This window comes from Urocitellus parryii, chromosome 7, assembly GCF_045843805.1.
Source record: "Urocitellus parryii isolate mUroPar1 chromosome 7, mUroPar1.hap1, whole genome shotgun sequence".
Lineage (NCBI taxonomy): Eukaryota > Metazoa > Chordata > Mammalia > Rodentia > Sciuridae > Urocitellus > Urocitellus parryii.
In genome coordinates this window covers 15433529-15455108 of record NC_135537.1, presented here as the reverse complement: position 1 = coordinate 15455108, position 21580 = coordinate 15433529, and the positions used below count along the sequence as shown (strand labels likewise).

At 35.9% G+C, this 21580-nt stretch overlaps 1 protein-coding gene and 1 long non-coding RNA gene across 6 annotated transcripts in view; one reads left to right on the top strand and one right to left on the bottom strand.

The window, feature by feature from the left end:
- Nucleotides 1-21580, top strand: part of Nsmce2 (NSE2 SUMO ligase component of SMC5/6 complex) — a 223133-nt gene that overhangs the window by 77903 nt on the left and 123650 nt on the right. For all 5 annotated transcript variants that reach the window (XM_026407137.2, XM_026407134.2, XM_026407144.2 and 2 more), the window contains exon 4: nt 1426-1579. In XM_026407137.2, coding sequence (XP_026262922.1) covers nt 1426-1579 — 154 coding nt within the window. The remainder of the gene's footprint in view (nt 1-1425; nt 1580-21580) is intronic.
- The window catches only part of LOC144256294 (uncharacterized), a 77195-nt gene that overhangs the window by 40899 nt on the left and 14716 nt on the right, over nt 1-21580 (bottom strand). The gene's annotated exons all lie outside the window — the stretch shown is intronic.

The window sequence follows — 21580 nt, the reverse complement described above, 5'->3', positions numbered from 1 at the left end:
GTATCTCATTGACTAGAACCAAAACCAAGAATTTTTTGTATTTATCTTGTTGTCTTAGCATTATCTTTAACTAATTGGATGGTAGAAGTAAGTCCTTTTATTTATTTCTGAATCTAAGGAAGGAGATCAAGGTTTATGATCTCTTGAGTTGTCTTCCAGCCCCCACATTATGTACTCTAGTAACAATCATAGTTGAAAAACTGTGGCTGTCAATGTGTTTAAGTTGTTTGTTTGAAATACATGTATTGAGCACTGCCTCCTATATGACAGATACTGGTAATAGTGTTAAATCAGATCTTTCAAAGATTTATATTTTGTTAGGGGGAAAAGTATAAAAATAAGAGCAATTGTATATTACTGGGAATATGGTAGAAGGCAGGGCACAGTGGTGATTTTGGTGAGCTTTGCTTGGTGACAGGAATATCTGGAAAGGGTCCAGATAAAAGAGACCAGTTACAAAGGCCTGAAGAGCAGCCAAGGTGCAGTGTTGTAGCATCTGCTGCTGGGTTGTCGAGGCTGAGGTTGCAATGAGGAAGTAGAGACAGTGGCTCTCAAGCTTTTTCAAGGGATTGGAACATAAACAGAAAATGGGAGAGGAAACGGATTACAAAGATTGTTTGTTTTTTAAATATAGGAGTGAAGAGCCAATGTAAACATTTTTGGGGGAAACAGCCTCTAGAGAGGGAATGTTTGTTCTGAAGGAGATGAAGAAGTAATTAAGAACGAACTTAAGAACACGGTTGAGGATGGATAGTGGGAGAGAGGTGGATAGATGTATGGTAACACAAGCATAGCAAATGTTGATTGTGACATCTAGGAGGTGGACCAATGGGTGTTCACAGTACAATTCCTCTGGTTTTCTGCATGTTTGAAAATTTAATAATATGGCATAATAATATAATATTTGAGGGAAGAAGGACAGATTGAGAGTTTAGCCTTGAGGGGGAGAATAAGGGACATACTTACTCCTTTTTGTAGCAGGAAACTGTGGAAGTTCAAGGCTAAAGCCTCACCTTCTTTTGTAATATAGGAGTCACTATCACTTGCTAGGGCCGAGGGACAGAAGAAGAGGAGCTTTGATAAAAAAAAAATGGAATAACCAGCATGGCAAGTGGGAGATGGCTGAGCAGACAGGGAAGAGAGGGCGATGCTCAGGTCCTGAAGAGGTTGCCTCACTTTGCAGCTCTCCCTGGGATTTCTCAGAGGACGGTAGTTATTGGGAACAAGGAAGCACTGTATAGTTTGAGAAAGGAGATGTGGGATGAGTAGATGGGATGAATGTTTCCCTTTGCTATTTACTAGCAGTCTTGCCCTCTGGAGGATTCTCTTTTCTACCTCATAATCTTTTTATTTGAATTACATGTTGTAAAATCTTCTTAGCACTGTTACTCTCATTGAACTAGACAATTTTGTTGTCTTCCTTAGGTAAAAGAAGAACGTCCAGAAAAAATACCAGATTTAAAATTATTAGTGGAGAAGAAATTTTTGGCTTTACAGAATAAAAGTTCTGACATGGACTTTCAAAACAATGAAAAATTTGTACAGTTCAAACAACAGCTGAAAGAACTAAAGAAGCAATGTAAGTCAGCATGCTTTGCTTTGGTTTGGCTTTTTGAAATTAGGGAACTGACTTCATGAACAGTCTCGGAAAACTGATTCTCTGGCATTTGCTTATCTGCCTGGCTTGAGCCTCTTCCTAAGTTGCTTTTTATTGTTGTTGCAGTTCTGTATTTTGTCTTAACTTTTGGTTCAAATCAGCCTGTCCATTCTGAAAGCCAACAGTTTCCACAAAGTGCTAAGAAAATTCCCTAGCAGCTGAAGAAAGTTACATGTTTCTTCCCACTGCTGGAGTGAGGAATTGGGAAAGCAAAATAATGCTGAAAATCATTTTATTAAAATAACAATGGCATTTTTCAGATCTAAAACTGCTGTGCCAAGCTTTATGGTAGCCACATTTTGATTCTAGTTTTATTGCTTTGGAGTGATATTAGAGATGTTTTCTGAAAAAAACTTTTTCTTCTCAAATGTGGACCAAAATCCCCTTCACCATATCACCTTTGTGTAGTATAAATTCCATGTGACTTGAAAATTGGTTGCCTTCTTAATAAACTATTATACTTAGGTTTTTTAAAAATATTTTTTAGTTGTAGCTGGACACAATAACTTCATTTTATCTTATTTATGATTATGTGGTTCTGAGGATGAAACCCAGCGCCCTGCACGCGCTAGGCGAGCTCTCCACCGCTGAGCCACAATCCCAGCCCTATACTTAAGGTTTTTTAAGGAACATAGTTTGAACTTGAAAATGAGAGTAAGGAAATAACTTATTATACAGAAACATTTTGTAGAGAGAATTTGCCAGAAATAATGTATCTCTTCAGCAAAGTATGGATACCCTTTCCTGTTTTAACAATGTTATATAAATTGACTTTTTACATTAGCATCTATTTAGCTCTATTGTCTTTTATTCTTTTTTTTTTTTTTAGGATTGAAGTCTTTTAATTCTTAAAGCTTTGAATAGTAAAGCAAATGATTTTTTTCTTTGTTTATATTTAGTCTCCTGTTACCTTCATTTTTTGCACATGGGGCAGGAATGTTGTATTATGTGAGACATAATTAATTTCATGCCCTTATATGTACTTAGAGTAGAGATCCATATTTTGAAATAGACTTTCTTTTACATATAAGCAGTTTCTATAAACTGATGATGAGATCTGAAAAAAAACGACTGAGGAAGCTGCTTTACTTTTGTCTATTTTACAAATAACTTGTTTCATAACTTGAAATATTTTGCAATCATGATGAGAATTTTGCTTTTACTGTAGATTTAAATAGTAAGCATTTTCCCCATATTTTAGGTCTATTTTTGTTGTTGTTGTTCATTGAATACCATGGCTGCCAAAATCTTTCTAGTGTAATTTATGCTATTCCCCCAAATGGGTAATAATCCCCAGAACAGATAATAATGTGCTAGTAGCTTTCTGATCTTAAGGATGATAGTGAATTTCAGTTTCATTGTTGGTCAAAAGAGCCAGATGTGTTTTATTTTATTACATAGAGCCAATATTCACAGATTAGGCAGACCTAGCATCTAATCATAATGCCTGATTTTTTTAAGGATTTTATAGTACAGAACAAAGGATTAAATATCCAAAAGAGAATTTTTTCCTTTTTTGTTATTATTCCTAAAGAGAAACTATGAAGACTTTTAGAACAGTGTACTCCTGATGAGGCATTTTCTAATTAACAATATATAATTCAACAAAATGATATACATTGGAATCATGATTAGTGTTTCTTTACTTTTCTCTAAAATGGGGTGTGGGAGGGAGATTTCCCAAGACCAACAGTACACCTCCTTTGGATAGACAGTTAAACTAAACCTTATAGCAAAGTAAATTTATATTGAAAGAAATGCTTCCTTATGTAAGGTTTCCCCATATATTATAACACTGGAATTAAAAGAACTTTCCCTATAATTTCCCCTAAAATATTCTTCCAAAAGTTTTTAAATCTTGAATGACAGAACAAATAAAATATTAATCCTCTTTTAAAATGCTCTGTAAGCTGTGTAGACTCCATTTCCAAAAATGGAATTTTTTTTTTTTTTTTTAAGTACTGGGAATTGAACCCAGGGCCGCTTAATCACTGAGCTACATCCCCAGCTCTTTTTATTTTTGAACAGGGTCTTACCAAGTTGCTTAAGGACTTGCTAATTGCAAAGGCTGGCTTTGAACTTCTGCTTCTCCTGCCTCACCCTCCTGAGCTGCTAGGATTAAAGGTGTACACCACCATGTCTGGCTTAAAATGGAATTCTTAGTGTAGAATTATGAGCACTGACAATTAAAATTTTATCATGTCTAGTGGATTTTAGTTCTTAGATTTTACTGCTACCAGTATCCTGGTTAGGATCAAGCTTTCACAATATTTGTGGTTCCAGGTCAGAGATACAGGGTGATGTATAGATGAGCTAATTTGTTTTGAGAGATGTTCTAGAGATACAGAATTACAATTATTTTTTAAGATTGGAAAATAGAAGCTTGGGGAGAGATTGTTTCTCTTGCCTGTTTTGACAAAGTAAAGGCTAAAATGTTTCTTTATTTGTATATACCTAAAGGGTTCTTTCATGAAAATAACCATGGTATTTTCACTACCTTTATTATGTGAGAACATGAATTTGTAGGGTTTAATTTTATCAAATCTGAATCCAATCAAAGAAATTCCAAGAAGCTCTTGGGTGGGGAGAGGTCCAGGTGGAGATTGTGTGACAGGCAGGCAGTCCTCAGGGCACTCTGCTGACTGTAATTTGCTCCCCCTGATGGAGCTCAGCAGCTGGTCCTCACACTCTTTGGTCCCATGCTGCCCTTTTATTTTTTAAATTTCTTGAGCACCCTAGAGAATTATATCTATTGTTTATCCTATTAGAAATAAAAACTGAGGGTTTGTATGTTACTATAAACAGCATTTGATATGAAATCTAACTATATTTTTTAAACCTAAAAAAAAGTTGCTGAGAAGAGTGACACTGTTCTGCATTTTTGCAAACATCTTGGATTCTGACTTAGAGGCAGCTAGATCCTCATCTGTGCTTCTGCATTTGGTTTGTTGTGATACATTGTTTTAGTTTTAGTAGACTACATTGGTAGTTGGACTTGCAGACCACCAGAAGGTCTCACTTGCAAACCTCAGATCTGAGCCAGGGATTGGTTACCAGATTTGTGGGCCAAATCTAGCTGCCTTCTTGTTTTTATGTGGCCTGCAAACTAAGAATATTATATTATTTTTCAGTTGTTGGAATAAAAGACTATTTAGTGATGTGAAAATTATATGAAAATCTGATTTTAGCATTTATAAATAGTTAAATTAGAATATAGGCATGCTCACCCACTTGTGTATCATTTGTGAGGCTTTACACTATAATGGTGGAGTTGAGTAGTTGTGGCACAGATCACTGGCCCTCAGAGCCTATAATACTGTGTGGCTCTTTGTAGAAAAAGTTTTACTGATCCCTAGATAAAAATCATATTCAGAAACAAGAAGATTTTTTTTAAATTTTAGATTATTCCCCCTAAATACTATCCATTTGTCTTAGGTATGTTCAGAACACCTTGAGTAACCACTAAATGTGAATCATTGCAGTTGATGCTCTGAAATGAATAAAAAGCAGAGACCCTGTACTTGGAGACAGTGTATGCAAACATGAAATAATGCAAGAACAATTTATATTGAATTAAAAAAATCAAAATTAAAAGAAAAAACAGAAACAAGTATTCTACAATGTAAGATCTAAGTAAGGAGGGTCAAAATTGGAATATAGATTTTATCTGCCATGCTAACATTGCCAGTCATTTGTAAGCGTCCCTATAGTCCAGTATATTTGGACAGATTCTGAGGCTCGGTTCAGGCCCAGCAGGAAAGAAATGTACTAAAGGCTTACAGTGGGAGAGGGAAGGGACACTACAGGTGCCCTTTACCTTCTTAGATACAAAGTTCCCAGATCTGCCATGCTCATTTAAAGATATTATTTCTCTACAGGTAACATACTTTAGTTGCACATAGCAAATTTTTTGTATGGTTAATTCTTACAGATATTACTTGCCATTATGTTCAGCTTTTTTGAACAAATGACATTATGCCTTGGGGAGGAAATTATTGGGAATATCACCCCGATTAAATCAAGTACCGGCTCTTTGCAAATTCCAAAAGCTTGCTTTAAACTTAAGTTGTTGAGGAATTTAGCATAGCACAGCGGAAGGAATATGAGCTTATTAGCAACCAGAAGACCTGGGTTGGAGTCACCTGATATGTAACCTGTCCTCCCTGCAGATGCCACTGATTTTTCTTGCTTCTGATTCTTGGAGTCATAGAAAATCAAGATTGGTTGAAGATAACTTTTACACTTCTAGATGACTAAGATGGTGACAGTGGGGATAATTGTGTTAGGCAACAGTTTCCAAGAAAATAATTCTGTTTCCCTAAATAGTAATCATATTCTTACTGAGAGGTTGTCAGAAAATAGTGTGATTTGGCTTCATGTAGTCATATTCAGGCTTTCTTGGATTATATAATTTTAATTTATTTGAAAGTATGTCTTTACTACTGTAGTCATGGTTTCTTGCAATTTTAACTTCTGGAGAACTTAATTAGAATGAGTGAACACTTCTGTGTAGATACTCAAGTCACCAAGAAATCTCTCTAGCATCCTTTATTCATTTATTTACCTAATGTATGATTAGCAGACAGCATAAATTTAGTGCAGATTACAAAAGCAGGATTGAGGATTGTAGATAATAACTGATACTTTGAAACTTTCAGGGCTTTGTTTTATAATCAAAAATAGAATTGACTGAATCTGAGCTCTTTTGTGTTTTAAAATTATTTAATGTGAAATTTAAGTTTATTAGTACATTTAAATTCTGAGTACCAGTGTGCCTCATTATTTTTTTTTTTTATTTAGAATTTTGCTAACTTGAAGGTATTCGCCACAAATTTAATACACTGTATTAAGGTCATTGTTACATGTAGTATATAAAATATGGAGAAACTTGGAAATCATTCTTAGTGATGGTAATATTTGTGTCATATTTGTGTCATATATATAAAGACAGGAATTTAGTGATTACATAGATTCATTTTAAGCATATCCAGTCTAGATCTCAAAACTGATTAAGAGAGAGAGAGAGAGAGAGAGAGAGAAAGAGATCTCAATCGATAGGTCTCTAGCAGTACAAAAGGATTCACTTAGGGATGCCATTCGTCAGGGTGTTCCTCCTCAGAAACATTAGTTGCCTCACTTTACCGTTCCTCCTAGTGGCTCTCCTTTTCCTTTAGCATCTCTTCAGAACCAGAGCAGATGGCCGGGACTTACATGTTTTGCTCACTGCTATACCCCTGTGCTCCGGCATAAGGGTTAGACACGTGACACTACTAAGCAGAGGTCCTTGATGGTCAGCAGAACCTTCAGGAGAATATGCTTGAGAGGTCTGTCCTGTCAGAGAGATACGACATGCCTGAGGTTATAAAGTTAATGAACAGTAGAATCAGAAACCAGGAGATGCTAGAGAATAAGGGGGCATCGGAACGAGGTATAGCTGTCCTCTCTCTTCCGTTCTGTAAAGTTGTATTTTCCAGTTTAAAGTAGATTTGGGGTACTAAATAATTAAGTTTTGAAGATAAAAATTAATTTAGCTGGGCACCACAGCACATGCCTGTAATCCCAGCAGATCAGGAGGCAAAGGTAGGAGGATCAGGAGTTCAAAGCCAGCCTCAGCAAAAGTGAGGTACAAAGCAACTCAGTGAGACCTTGTCTCTAAACAAAATACAAAATAGGGCTGGGGATATGACTTAATGGATGAGGGCCCCTGAGTTCAATTCCCCATAACACCCCCCCCCCAATAAAGATTTATTCAAATTAAAGAATTCAGTAATGGTGGGGTTTTAATCTGGTTATTAAATTATCAGAGAGCTATTTTATCTTGATGAATTAACTTTTCTACAGTTCCTTTATTCTGAGCAGTAAAGACATCGATCTGCTCCACATTCAGTCTGCAATTGTCCCATTCCTGTTGGATGTTATGAAAATGATAGCAAGGCTTTGTTTGGTGTTTGAGCACTTGCTGGATTATGATAATAGTAGGCATTGTTGGAGTGTCTACCTATGCATTTACAAAAGGGGAAATGGTATGGTACTTGCCTACTTCATATACATTATTTTTTATTTCTCACAACTCTCCTAGGTGGCTTTAGCCATTTTGCAGATCAGAAAACGGGCAAAGAGATAGGGCTGTAATTCGTAGTAGACAACTTGCTGGCATGTGTATGAGGCCCAAGTTTGATCCTCATCCCCTCAAAAAAAAAAAAAAAAAAGAGAGAGGTAGTATAACTTACGTTGATCTTAAGTGCTGAAATTCAAACCCAGGTTTGGTGACCACACAAAGCTCATTTTCTTTTCTCCTATACCATACCAACTTTTGAAAATACTTTATGTGTTTTCCCTTCTTTTAATTCAACCATCATATTCATTTCTTGAAAATCATATGTTTGAGTCTCCCAGGTCATAGAATTACATTGATGTACCCTGACATCACTGAGGGGAACTTGCTTTGTTTAGCTTACAGAAGATCTCTTTTTTGGCCAGTTGCATTCAGAGTCAGGGAGTCAGGATGATATCAGACATCTCATAGCAGTCCTTCTTTTCCAGATCCTACGGTTTTGGCAATGTGTTCGGTAGATTGTGCCTAAGAATGATGTTTCCGGTGTGAATAGTTGCTAAGTTATGGCAAAGAGGAAGAGGATATTTATTGCATCACAAGTTTAGAACAAGTTCCATGAAATTTATTTCAAGCATAACAACAATAATCTCTTGCACATATATCATCTTGCTTAATCTTTACAACATCCATATGTGGGAAAGGAATGCATGAAAAATGTAGGTTCTGTTTTTAGCAGACCAAACACCATATAATAAGAATCATGGAGGAGACATATTTACCCAGTGTCTCACAGTCAGGAGGCCTCAAGGATAACAAATATGTTCAGGAGGAAAAGGGAAGTTTTAGAATGAGAGATGGCTATAATTAAATTTGTAAAGAAAGATTCAGTTATCAAGGGACAGATGAGTCAGCGGTAAGTTTAAACACCTGTGAACTCTGGGTGTTTCTCTTATTGTGACTTATTTTATGAGTGTGATGTTATCCATGCTCAGAAAGCAGCTGGGATCTAAGTAGGAAGACCAAATCATATGTGTCCCAGAGCCAATGGACATTATACTTAAGAATATAATTATCTTGTCAAATTCCTGGAGTGGAATGATTGAAGTTTTGTAATTGTTAGAAAGGGAGTGTCAGGCAAAGTTATTAAATATTTCTAATACTTCATTTTTATAGATATGCATATGTTTGATTTTTTTGGAAAGAGATTTTAAATAGAATTTTGCAGCTCAGTTTATGGTGTGTTATTGTTTGTGCTTAGTAAGTGATCATGATTTAATCATTAATCATTCTGAAAATTTAAAGTAAAAAAAGTACCAAGTTAATAATTATTATTTGGCTTTGAAAAGTAGCTATAATTGAAGGTTGTTATATGTGTATGGCAGCATTTACAAAAGGGGAAAAACTAGCTCTTGCATTTGAAAATTCAGAGCCACTGATGTGAAAATGTATTGCTAGTGAATAACATTTGAATCAAGCAAAGTGGTATAATTTTGCTCATTCAAATAATTATACTAATGACTTGCTACCATCAATTTCAGTTTAAGATTTTGGAAGCATTAATGTGGTACAACAAAAGACCTGACTTAAACCCTGATGAATGAGCTGTGTCCCCTCTGGCAACTCAGTGTCTGACTCTGGATTTCATATCCTCATTATACTTTGTGACATGCTCTGTTGCTAAGGTAGTGCTGCCTCTCACCCCCCCCCCCCCCGTCAATTCTAGGATGTTTTCTTTGAAACTCCATATCTGGGAATCTCTCTAAAAGAGAGATGTTCTGAAATAACGGGGCAAAGTTTATTCAACAATATCTCTTAATATTATTTATAATGAATGTATCAATCATAATATGACAGACAAACAGTAGTTAAGTAAATATGCTGCCTTGACAGTGGGGTTGTTTTGCATTTAAAAATGATGTTAGGGTAGTTTTAATAGTCTTAGTAAATAAATGCTTATGCTATTAAGAGTTTTAAAAAGCAGGATACAAAGTTGTATGTTTAAAATGATTGCAGTAAGTATGCATTCATGTAAAGCGGCGTTGTCACTTTGCCCTTGAAAAAAGTATTCGTCATTCTTGTAAAAAAGGGGCTTTTTTCGTATATGTAGAAAGAAGAGGCATGTTTGCAAGCCATATGTCTACATTTCTATTATTTATAAGATATATCTTATCTTAGAAAACACTTTTCAAATATGATTATATTTAATCCTTACAAGTGGTCGATTAGTATTATTAATCCTATTTTCAGATGAGGTTCTGTGAGATCAAGTGTCTTTCACAATTCTCTTGCCCCTCTCAAATTCTCTTGTGTTCCTTTGACATCAACACTTCCCTTATTCCCAGAACCTGGCACCTACTGTTAGTTTTAACTTTTCCAGAATGTGCAGATGGAACAGTACAATATGTAGTCTTTTGAGAGGTTTTCTTCACTTGTCAGAAATCTATCCCTGGTGTGACTGGTCCCAGAAGTTTGTAGCATTTTGTTGACATATGGGTGGACATGGGATTTTTGTACATTCACTGGTTGAAGGTCTGTCTGTAGGTCTTCAGTATATTAGGGATTCTTTTACAGACATATGTTAGATTTAAGAAGGGGTCACTTGAAATTTCTGGGTCCTACAACTTGACATATGGGTGGACATGGGATTTTTGTACATTTACTGGTTGAAGGACATTTTTGTTGTTTCCAGCTCATGGCCATTATGAATAAAGCTGCAGTCAGCATTCATGTACAGTTTTTTATGTGGATGTAAGTTTCATTTGGGGTAAATATCTAGGCCTGGCATTTCTGGTTTGTATGCTAAATATATGGTGTTTACCTATAAAGAAAGTGCCTAACTCTTCCAGTATGCAATGTGTGAGAGTTCTAGTTGCTGTGCACCCTTACCAGCACCTGAGTTATTTTGGTTTTGTTTTTAATTTTAGCCATTTTAATAAGTATGTGGTGGTATCTCATTGTAGCTTTTATTTGTTTTCCTAATATTTTAATATTTTGGATTTTCATGTCATATTCATGTTTCTCTGGTCATATTATCTTCTATCTTTATTCTTTAATTCAATCCAAAAACCATGGATGCTTCCCACACCAGCAACATTAGCATCACCTGGAAACCTGTTAAAACTACAAAATTTCAGTTTCCATCCAGACTGACTAAATCTGAACTTGGGAATGGGACTGAATTTTAAGAAATCCTCCCAATGGTTCTCCTGTATGCCACAGTTGAGAACCACTGTCTTCAGCAGAGGTGCACACCCCTCACTGGGCATCACTATCAACTTTGAACATGAAAGACAGAACACAATTTCAGTGCACAATCCTCACCCTAAGATTCAGAACCAGATTTCGTTGGTTAGGCCTGTAGGCATTTAAAATTCCCCAGGTATTGCTAAGACTTCTTCAGGGTTGAAAACCAGTGTACTAAAGGTTGCTTACCTGGGATACAAATCTGACACCAAACTCCAGATCTCATGCAGCATATTATCTAAAAGGGAAGATCCATGTATATGTACCTTGGTGTAGGTCTGAACACATGTAAGCCATACAGTATTTACCTAACAAATTAAATTCTACTTAGTGTCCTGGGTTTGTCGACATAGATATTTATCTAGAGCTGAGAACACTCAGTTTTATGCTCTGTGTTGTACTTAGCATTCATTCATTCAACAGCTGAGTATGCTGAGATTATAATGGCAAACAAAACATAAAAGCATGTTCCTGGAGCCTACATTCTGATCTTTAGCACCACTCTACAATATTTTGGTAGAAGTACAATACATTTCTTTGTAATTCTAAAACAAGTGTGTTTATGCACATTACTTATAGTCTTGAATGATCATATTTGTCTACTTGTTATGTTTAAGTACCGTCCTACTTGTCTTATATTTGTTATAAATTATATTAGTCATTAAGTTCTTTTTACTGGATAACTTTTTCAACTCATTTATTTAATCAATATTAAGATTAGATTGTCCAATCTTGAAATTTTAAATCAAAATGTAAGTTCAAACTGTGGTTCAACCACACAATGCTTTTTTGATCAATTCAATGAAATTTTACTTTTTTGTAAAGTATGTTGTTGAAATAGTAGTAATAATAGAAAACTAACTACTGTACAGAGTTGTATAAGGATTAATTCAGATACTGTATTTGAAAATGTTTTATAAGTTGAAAATAGTTATCTGATCTTTTTTGTTAAAGACATTTACTTTAATTAGTCTTTTTAATTTACATCCTAAAGTGCATAAAAATAAACATTTGAAAAGTCATTATCAATTGGCATGAATTCTTAAGTGCAAAGAAATAAACACAGTTTGGGTCATTTTGCTAAAGTGTTAAGAGATTATATGGAGGATAAAACATTGCTAGACTGTCAAGTAGTTAAGGAATTTCTGTAACTGGCAAGGGTGTGAACAAAAATGTTGATAAGGTCAGAAATCAGTTTTCAGTACAATATTGGTTTTGGCAACCTTTTCTTGATAGGGAGGCAGAGATTGAAGTGTCAAGAATAGTACTATTCACATACATAATGAACCACCCTCTACTCTGATAAAAGTACTATAAGCAAATGAAGTGGAGCTATCTGTAGGTCTTCACTATATTAGGGATTCTTTTACAGACAATGTTAGATTTAAGTGGGGAGAAAAATCTCTAGTGTTTGATCATAGTTATTTAGTTAGCCTTTAAAAAAGCATCACTTGATGACTTATTTAAATATATACTTCATATGTGTATTTTTAGTTCCCTCACATCATCCAGTCACCATCTCAGAATACATCACACCCAGGGACATTGCATGGCTGAGATCTGGAACTGGGAAGGGAGGCAGGTAGAAATGGCTCTTGCTGAAACCCATATGGGCTCTACCGTCAACCCATAGCTGCTTTTTGTTTGTTTTTTGGTACTGGGGATTGAACCCAGGGGTACTATACCGCTGAGCTCTACACCTCCAGTCCTTTTTATTTTTTATTTTTAGACAGGGTCTTGATAAGTTGCCGAGGCTGACCTTGAACTTGATCTTCTTTCCTCAGCCTCCCAAGTACTAGGATTACTGACACAGGCCAGTCCACCCAGCAGCCCATAGCTCCTTGAGACATACACTGCCCATACATTCTCATTTTTAAAAAAATGTTAATAAACTTTATTTTTTAGAGCAGATTTGGGTTCATAGCAAAATTGAGTGGAGATTACACAGATTTCCTGTATGCCCTCTCTCTACGCCTGCATGCATGGTCTCCTCCATTACTGTGCATAAAGTAATTGACATCTTAGCAGTGAGAGAAAAAGGAGACTGGTCACTTGAGATTTCTAGGTCCTAGAACTTGACATGCAAAATCAACAGGAAAAAAATGAGAGAGTGGCATGGGGTCAATGAAAGATTTTGTGTCAAGTTTTCCAAAATAAATATATTTATGTTATATTTTTTTTAGTTGTACATATTGATGGGATTTATTGTTAAATATTTGTATGTACACATCAAGTTATTTTTTAAAACAAAATAGTATGGTTTAAAGATCCAATAAATTAATCAGTTTTATTTACTGCTGGGTTTCTTTCTCTTTGTTTTGCTATTGATACTTGGTTATCCTGTCAGTTCAGGTAGACAGGAAGCATTTGTCTGCCTTGATCTTCTGTATCCCCAGAACCTAGAACAGTACCTGGTGTGGAACCAGGGTTCCATATGTTTGGACAGTGAATGAAGGACTACAAAGGGTATTATATTTTAAAATCAGGAATCTTTTTTCCCCTCGAGAGACAGATGTCCATGACAAATACTTTGATACATAGTCTCACATGGATAAGGTCTCATGTCCCTTTTCCCCAAGGTCATCTTGGCAGACCTGGGCAACAACTATGCTCTGAGTACAGAGTGTGGCTGCCAGTTGGCTGGAGGTGTTCCCAGACTTCCTGGCAACTGTCCTCACCTAGAGTTTTCATAGGGTCCTTCTGATGGAAGGTTCTTCCTTCTTCTTTCCTTAGGGCACACTATACTTTGACTAAAACTTCAGTCACATAAAGTAAGAAACTTACAAGTTAGACTCAAGAACTTTTAATTTCTTTTTCCAAAAAATTGTCAGAACAGCCTCCATCTTTCCTGTTACGTGGTAGTATTGATGCTACCTCCCTCCAAATTATCAAGTTGATCACATTTCTTACATTTGATAGTATTATAGAGTCAAGAAAATGTAGTGGCTTGTTTAGATGTGTTTTCTTCTGCTTCAGATCACAGTGGATTTATTTTATATTTATCAAAAGCAAAAAATGACTCCTGCAAAAAGTAAGGATAATCCGTCAGTTAATGAGATGTGCTGTCTAGTATCATTCCTGCAAACTCTGCCAATTCCCTCTCTCCTGCTTCCGCTGCTGCTACTGCTGAATTTCTGATCTTACTATTAGCCTCCTACATGCTCCCTACTTCAAACTTAACTCCTGCCAGCTTCTACCAAAGCCATGATCTTTCCATAGTATAGGTCTGGTCATGCTTGTCCACGTGTAGCTGGCAGGAGTCAGGCAATGAATGGTCTTTCAGTGGTTCCCCTCAGCTTTTCTGGAATATTAAAGGCCTTAATGACCCCAGGCTCCTTTTCTCTTTCTTTCCACTTTTCTCTTTAGCCTTTGACCCAAATACTTGTAATTCCTAGAAAGTACTGTGTTCTCTTTCACCTTCAGACTCCCACACTTGCTGATCTCATCCAGGAATATTCTACTCCCTCCTCTCTCTTCCCCTAGTTAAGGCAAGCCCATCTTTGTGCCTGTCCACAGACACCACTGAATTCTGGAGGCTTCCCTGAGATAGAGTCAGTGCACATCTGTGATGTGAGTCCTGTAAGGGAGTCTTGGTCTGGACAGGAATATCTAATAACAAAGACTAGGAAAGTTCATGTGTGAGATTTTTGGAAGAAAGAGGAATTTGAGGCACATTTTATGACATCTTCAAAAGATGCTAGCTATCTTATTTCAAAACTTTGTACAGAACAGAACCCAGTATTGTGTAATAACCAATCTATAATCTAATATTTGAACAAGTGCTCTGCTATGCTTTAACCATATCAGTAAAATACGGTTTCCTGTTTTTGATTGCTGTTCACCCCAGCAGATATACTGTAAGAACTCCCTTTCTCATCTTGCTTGACTCATTTTGACTTGAATAGCAAGTTCCACATGACCCTACCTATAAAAAATAGAAAGTGTATTATTATGTTTTCAGAATACCAGACTTTGAGAAATAGTGAGCTGTTCTTTTTTGTTTGTTTTTGCTCTCATGGCCACTGCTGTTAATGGCATGGGCTGGGAACTGGTGATCACAGTGGGAACAGCAGAGGAGGCCTGAGGGAGCAGAGAGCTGAAAGGAGTGCACCTGTGTAGGTTGTAAACACCATCACTGTAACTAACAGAACATGCCAACCATATCTGAGGATTAAGCTTAAGTTTTTTTAAATTTATTTTTTATTCTAATTTGTTATATATGACAACAGAATACATTACAATTCATATTATACATATAGAATGCAATTCTTCATATCTCTGGTTAAAATATACAAAGTATATTCACACCATTCGTGTCTTCATACATGTACTTAGGGTAATGATGTCCATCTCACCCCACCATCTTTTCATGATCCCCCTTCCAATCTCTCTATAAATCAGCCTACTTATATCAGAGAAAACATTCAGAATTTGGTTTTTTAGGATTGGTTAACTTCACTTAGCATTATATTTTCCAACTCCATTTATTTACCTGCAAATGCATGATTTTATTCTTTTTTATTGCTGAGCAATATTCCATTGTGTATACATACACCACATTTTCTTTATCCATTCATCTTCTGAAGGGCATCTAGGTTGGTTCCACAGATTAGCTATTGTGAATTGTGGCTATAAACATTGATGTGGCTATGTCCAACAATAACCTAAAATAATCATAATAAGCTGAATATTAAAGGGTCAGGATATGTGTCAAGACTCTTTAATATATTTTCCATGTAAACATACTTTTGGGGATCAAGTCTAATATGATAGTTCCAAACCAAATGCTTTCTGTTCAAAGATATTTTTCTATAATGTTTAATAGGAAGATTCAGAAATAGTCATAAACTTTTGACCTTAGCTGAATATTATTAAAAACAATTTGGTTATTAATAAATAATTTTATAAAGTTCTTGACTATTTCTTTTATCTACAAAGTGGGATGTTTAAAATGTTTAAGCAGCCTAGTGTAGTGGTACATGCCTGTAATCCCAGCAGCTCAGAAGACTGAGGCAGGAGGATCACAAGAATAGCTCACTATTTTTCAAATGCTGGTGTTCTGAAAACATGATAATACATTTTCTATTTTTAAGAAATAAAAATATAAAATATAAAATAAAATATAAATGAATAAAAATATAAAATAAAAGGGCTGAGGATGTGGCTCAGTGATTTAAGTGTCCCTGATTTCAATCTCTGGTACAAAAATAAAATAATAAAATAAAAAGTTTTATAATATTAAATTTTAAAGTAGTATGAAATTTTGTGTATCTGTTTTCTGATGACCATTACCAAGTGAGGACATACCATTAAACCACAAATGGAAATGAAAAAAGACATAAGACAGGAGGAATAGGTAATCCAATTATATTAGACCATAAGAGTCTGGGAGAAAAGAAACAAGGGTAGGTTAGGACTGGTTTATGGAGTTACTTGTTGCCTTGAATAGGACAGGTTAGTAAGTAATGGGGAGTAGTACTAAGAGGTTTTTATCAGCTGAGCTATCTGATTAGATTTGAACTTTAAGAAGGTAAATCTGATTGTGGTCCACAGGATAAACTGGTATGGGGAGAGGTCTTGTTGCAGCAGTCCAGGCAAGTTCTGATAGTATCCTGAACTACCAGAGGCTAATTGGAAAGGAGAGAATGGCTGCAGTAAGTGTTGGGGAGGTGGAGTCTGTAGCACTTGTCAATTTAGCAGTAGACCTCAGAGAATAAGGAGCTGAAGGCGGTTCTGATGATATTAGCTTGGACAACTGGGGGAATGGTGACACTATTTAATAGTAGTAATATGTCCCATGAAAGAGCAGGACTTCAGAAGGGGGACTTCGGTGCCAAATACACTGAATTTTCTTTTACCAAGGATTCATAATCTTCTGAGTCTGAGCAGAAAGTTATGCATAACTTTTATATTTTAAAATTCACAAATGAAATTTCATAATCTTATAAGATGAGGATGGGCAGTGGAATAAATCATTTTTTATTTTCTGTGATAATACTTCATTGGTAGTATTGGTTGAGTTTCTTCCTTATTTCTTTTCTCGTTCCTACAAATTGTTATTTAAAGTAATGAAGAGTAACAGTCAAACCTGACTTCCCCTATCCAACTTCATGAGCAAGAAACACATTTTGTGGGTTTTTAAAAACTTTCATGGCATATGACAGGGATAGAGATAAGTAAAGACAATGGAATAAATCTGACATAATTTTCTCATGTACTTATATGAAAACAATACAGTGAGTCCTACCACTTATAGGATGGGCAAAATTTATACCCAACAAACATTTATTATTGCTTTAATTGAAGATAGTGCACAGATGAATACAACTTAGTCCTTTTAAGGGAACAGAGAAATAATATTTTTTTGTGTGGAGTGCTGGGGATTGAACCCAGGGCCTCACCTATCCAGGCAAGTGCTGTACTACTGAGCTAGATTCCCAGTCCTGAGAAATAAATTTAAAGTAACTATAAGTCAAAGCAAAATAAGTGCCATGAAATAAATATAAATGGAGTGCTATTGAATTAGAAAAAGGATGAGGAGGCAAATGGTTGAGTGCCAGAATATGTGATTCATATAATTAACATCTAAGGAAGGAGATCTTTGAAACCAGAGAGTGACGCTTCATAGAGAAAAACAAGACTTTGAAGAAGAGATAGAATTTGAGTAAGTGGAGAGGTGAGGATCTTACTCAATTTAGAATTGAATTGAGAGGCTCCTCAGTGGTAAAATAAAGAGCATTGAATAATAGAACTGTGGAAAGACCGGCAAGCATGTGCGGGAGTGCGACTGGCCAGTGTTTCTCTGCCCCATGTTTCCAAGGCTTCATTTTGTTTCATCAGATATTTGTGTGCTTTGGTTGGAAATTTCAGTAAAGAATGTTTTATTTTTAAAAACAAGAAAGTACACATTTTTTATTGAACAGTGCTCTTTGTAACCATGTATTAAATTAAAAAAAAAATAGAAAAAAAATAATGTATATCCTTACCAACAAGGAAATCCAAAATTAAGTAAGGAAACCCCCGTTGAGTAATGTCAGCTGGTACTTTCTGCAGGTATATCTGGATCTCCTTAGTGGCTAAGCTGGTAGAAATAATTGGGGAATTTCCTTTCCTAAATTTGAAAGGCAAATTTGCTTTATAAACATTTGATTCTAACTGATCCTTTAAATAATTTAAACTATTTTGAGAAGGAGAAGAATCAGGATGCATTTTATTTAATGCTAATTGGATAGTACAGTACTTAAACATTTATCAGTTGTCAAAGTGTTTGATATAACTATGTAATTAGTAATAAAATGTAAGAATAATAATTTTATTTAAGTAAATCAGGACAATCTTTTGCTATTAAAAGGTCATTTAAAGTACCATGACGAATCAGTCCCATTGTCTGGTTCATCGTTGCCTTTCCTATTCAGAGGTATTTAACTAGTAAATTGCCTAACTTAAATGCTACCTTGTGATGAATTTCTATAGAATTTTTTGAGAGAAACATTTTTACTACCTCAGTTACTTTTTTAGTGATAGGAATTTGGGCAATTAATAGTAATTTTGTTCATTTCATTTCTTTTAAAACTGCAGTATAATACTGTTAATTTTAAAGAGAATATCACAGGACTATTCTAAGTTGCAAATGACATAGCACATATGTGTATTTTGCAAGATACAAAACCTTATGCAAATAAATAAAAAGTGGTATTATTGTTCTGAGATTAGCATTTGTTCTTTCAAGGTCCCTATAGAACAGCAGTAGTTGATATCTTAGACTTTAGAACTGCACATTCTGGCACTGATTCTGGGTTTACTAGCTGTGTAACCCACAGGTAAGTTTTTAAACCCTTATGTGCCTGTTTTTCCATCTGTTAAATAGCATAATAAAAGTATACCTTCTGATAGCATCTTCAACAAATGGTGCTGGGAAAACTGGAAATCCATATGCAACAAAATGAAACTGAATCCCCTCCTCTCGCCATGCACAAAAGTCTACTCAAAATGGATCAAGGACCTTGATATCAAATCAGAGACTATGCGTCTGATAGAAGAAAAGGTTGGCTCCGATCTACATATTGTGGGGTCGGGCTCCAAATTCCTTAATAGGACACCCATAGCACAAGAGTTAATAACAAGAATCAAGAAATGGGACTTACTTAAACTAAAAAGTTTTTTCTCAGCAAGAGAAACAATAAGAGAGGTAAACAGGGAGCCTACATCATGGGAACAAATTTTTATTCCTCACACTTCAGATAGAGCCCTAATATCCAGAGTATACAAAGAACTCAAAAAATTAGAATAAGATAACAAATAACCCAATCAACAAATGGGCCAAAGATCTGAACAGACACTTCTCAGAGGAGGACATACAATCAATCAACAAGTACATGAAAAAATGCTCACCATCTCTAGCAGTCAGAGAAATGCAAATCAAAACCACCCTAAGATACCATCTCACTCCAGTAAGATTGGCAGCCATTATGAAGTCAAACAACAACAAGTGCTGGCGAGGATGTGGGGAAAAGGGTACTCTTGTACATTGCTGGTGGGACTGCAAATTGGTGCGGCCAATATGGAAAGCAGTATGGAGATTCCTGGGAAAGTTGTGAATGGAACCACCATTTGACCTAGCTATTGCCCTTCTCGGACTATTCCCTGAAGACCTTAAAAGAGCGTACTACAGGGATACTGCCATATCGATGTTCATAGCAGCACAATTCACAATAGCTAGACTGTGGAACCAACCCCGATGCCCCTCAATAGATGAATGGATAAAAAAAATGTGGCATTTATACACAATGGAGTACTACGCAGCACTAAGAAATGACAAAATCATGGAATTTGCAGGGAAATGGATGGCATTAGAGCAGATTATGCTAAGTGAAGCTAGCCAATCCCTAAAAAACAAATGCCAAATGTCTTCTTTGATATAATGAGAGCAACTAAGAACAGAGCAGGGAGGAAGAGCAGGAGGAAAAGATTAACATTAAACAGAGTCATGAGGTGGGAGGGAAAGGGAGAGAAAAGGGAAATTGCATGGAAATGGAAGGAGACCCTCATTGTTATACAAAATTACATATAAGAGGTTGTGAGGGGAATGGGAAAAAATAAGGAGAGAAATGAATTACAGTAGATGGGGTAGAGAGAGAAGATGGGAGGGGAGGGGAGGGGGGATAGTAGAGGATAGGAAAGGTAGCAGAATACAACAGTTACTATTATGGCATTATGTACAAATGTGGATGTGTAACCAATGTAATTCTGCAATCTTTGTAATGTTTTGAATAACCAATAAAAGAAAAAAGTATACCTTCTTCAAAGGGTTATTGTGAAGATTCAGTGAATTAATAAATGAAAGTCACCTATAGCAGTGCCATGGCACACAGTAATACTATGTGTTTAACTGCACTTTTCGCCATCACTATTATCACTTCATCATGTAGCATAGGAAGGACATTACTCTTGGGTTTATGCTAATCATGTTGTTCCTCTCCCCGGATTTGTATTTTCCTCAGATGGGGAGTTCATTGGGGGGTAAGGACTAAACCTCATCAATTTTATGTCTTCAACATTTGACATAGTTCTTAGCTCATGATAGGCATTTGATTGATAAGTGAATGGATTCTATTATACATTTTTATGCATAACCAATTTAGAGAAAAGTACTATAGGAGAAGTATAGAAAAGGAAGTACTTAATATCTGCCTAATGTTATTTTCATTCGGATCTACCTTACTCTTTTCAACCCAAAAGTCACCTCATTTCCTTTTCTCTCTTGCCGGTCTGACCTCAAGTTTACCCTCCCAGCCTTTTTATTCCCTTGATTATTTCATTCAGCCTTCCTTTTGTGGGAAATGTTCAGTAACCACACCTCCCTAGACAGTATTGTCTGTTCCAGAGCACTCTTTGTACATGTCTTCCCTGCCTCTCTTTAAAGTTTTTATCTTTTTAATTGGGTAGTGGATGCATATAGCACAATATCCATAAAGTACAAAAGACCACGTGGTGGAAAGTGGGCCTTGGCCTCCCTGGGGGCCATTCTATTACCAATTTCTATGTGTCCCTAGAGAAATATTCCCTATGGTGGTGAGTGTGCGCTAATGGTAGCACAGGAGACACTGTATACTTTGCTTCTTTCACATAGTATATTTTGGATATTCTTTTGTATCATAAACAGGTCTGCTGCATTCTTTTTAATGGCTTATGGTTTATAACCAGTGCTTGATAACGGGGATAGTTTTCTTTGGCTATTATCAACAACGCTGCAGTGTGTAGTCTTATACAAAACAAAGTCCACACAACTAAGCCTATTTCTGTAAGATAAATATTGGTGGGATTACTGAGTCAAAGAGTAGTGCATATTTAGATTTTTTACAAACTATTCTTCATAGAGATAATCATATTAAATCAGCATTGATAGCACACAGGAAAGCCCATTGCCTGCATACTTGCCAACTGGTTGAGCCTCTTGTTCTGTGCCACTTACATATCCCAGATAAGCTGCTGTAATACTACATCATATTGTTTGTTGTCCTTTGGATATTTTTGTCTTATCTCCTTTATCTTACATGACCTCTTTGCAATATCAGATAATCTCATATTTTCACTGACTTTACTACATTCCTTAGCTTCCAGGAAGG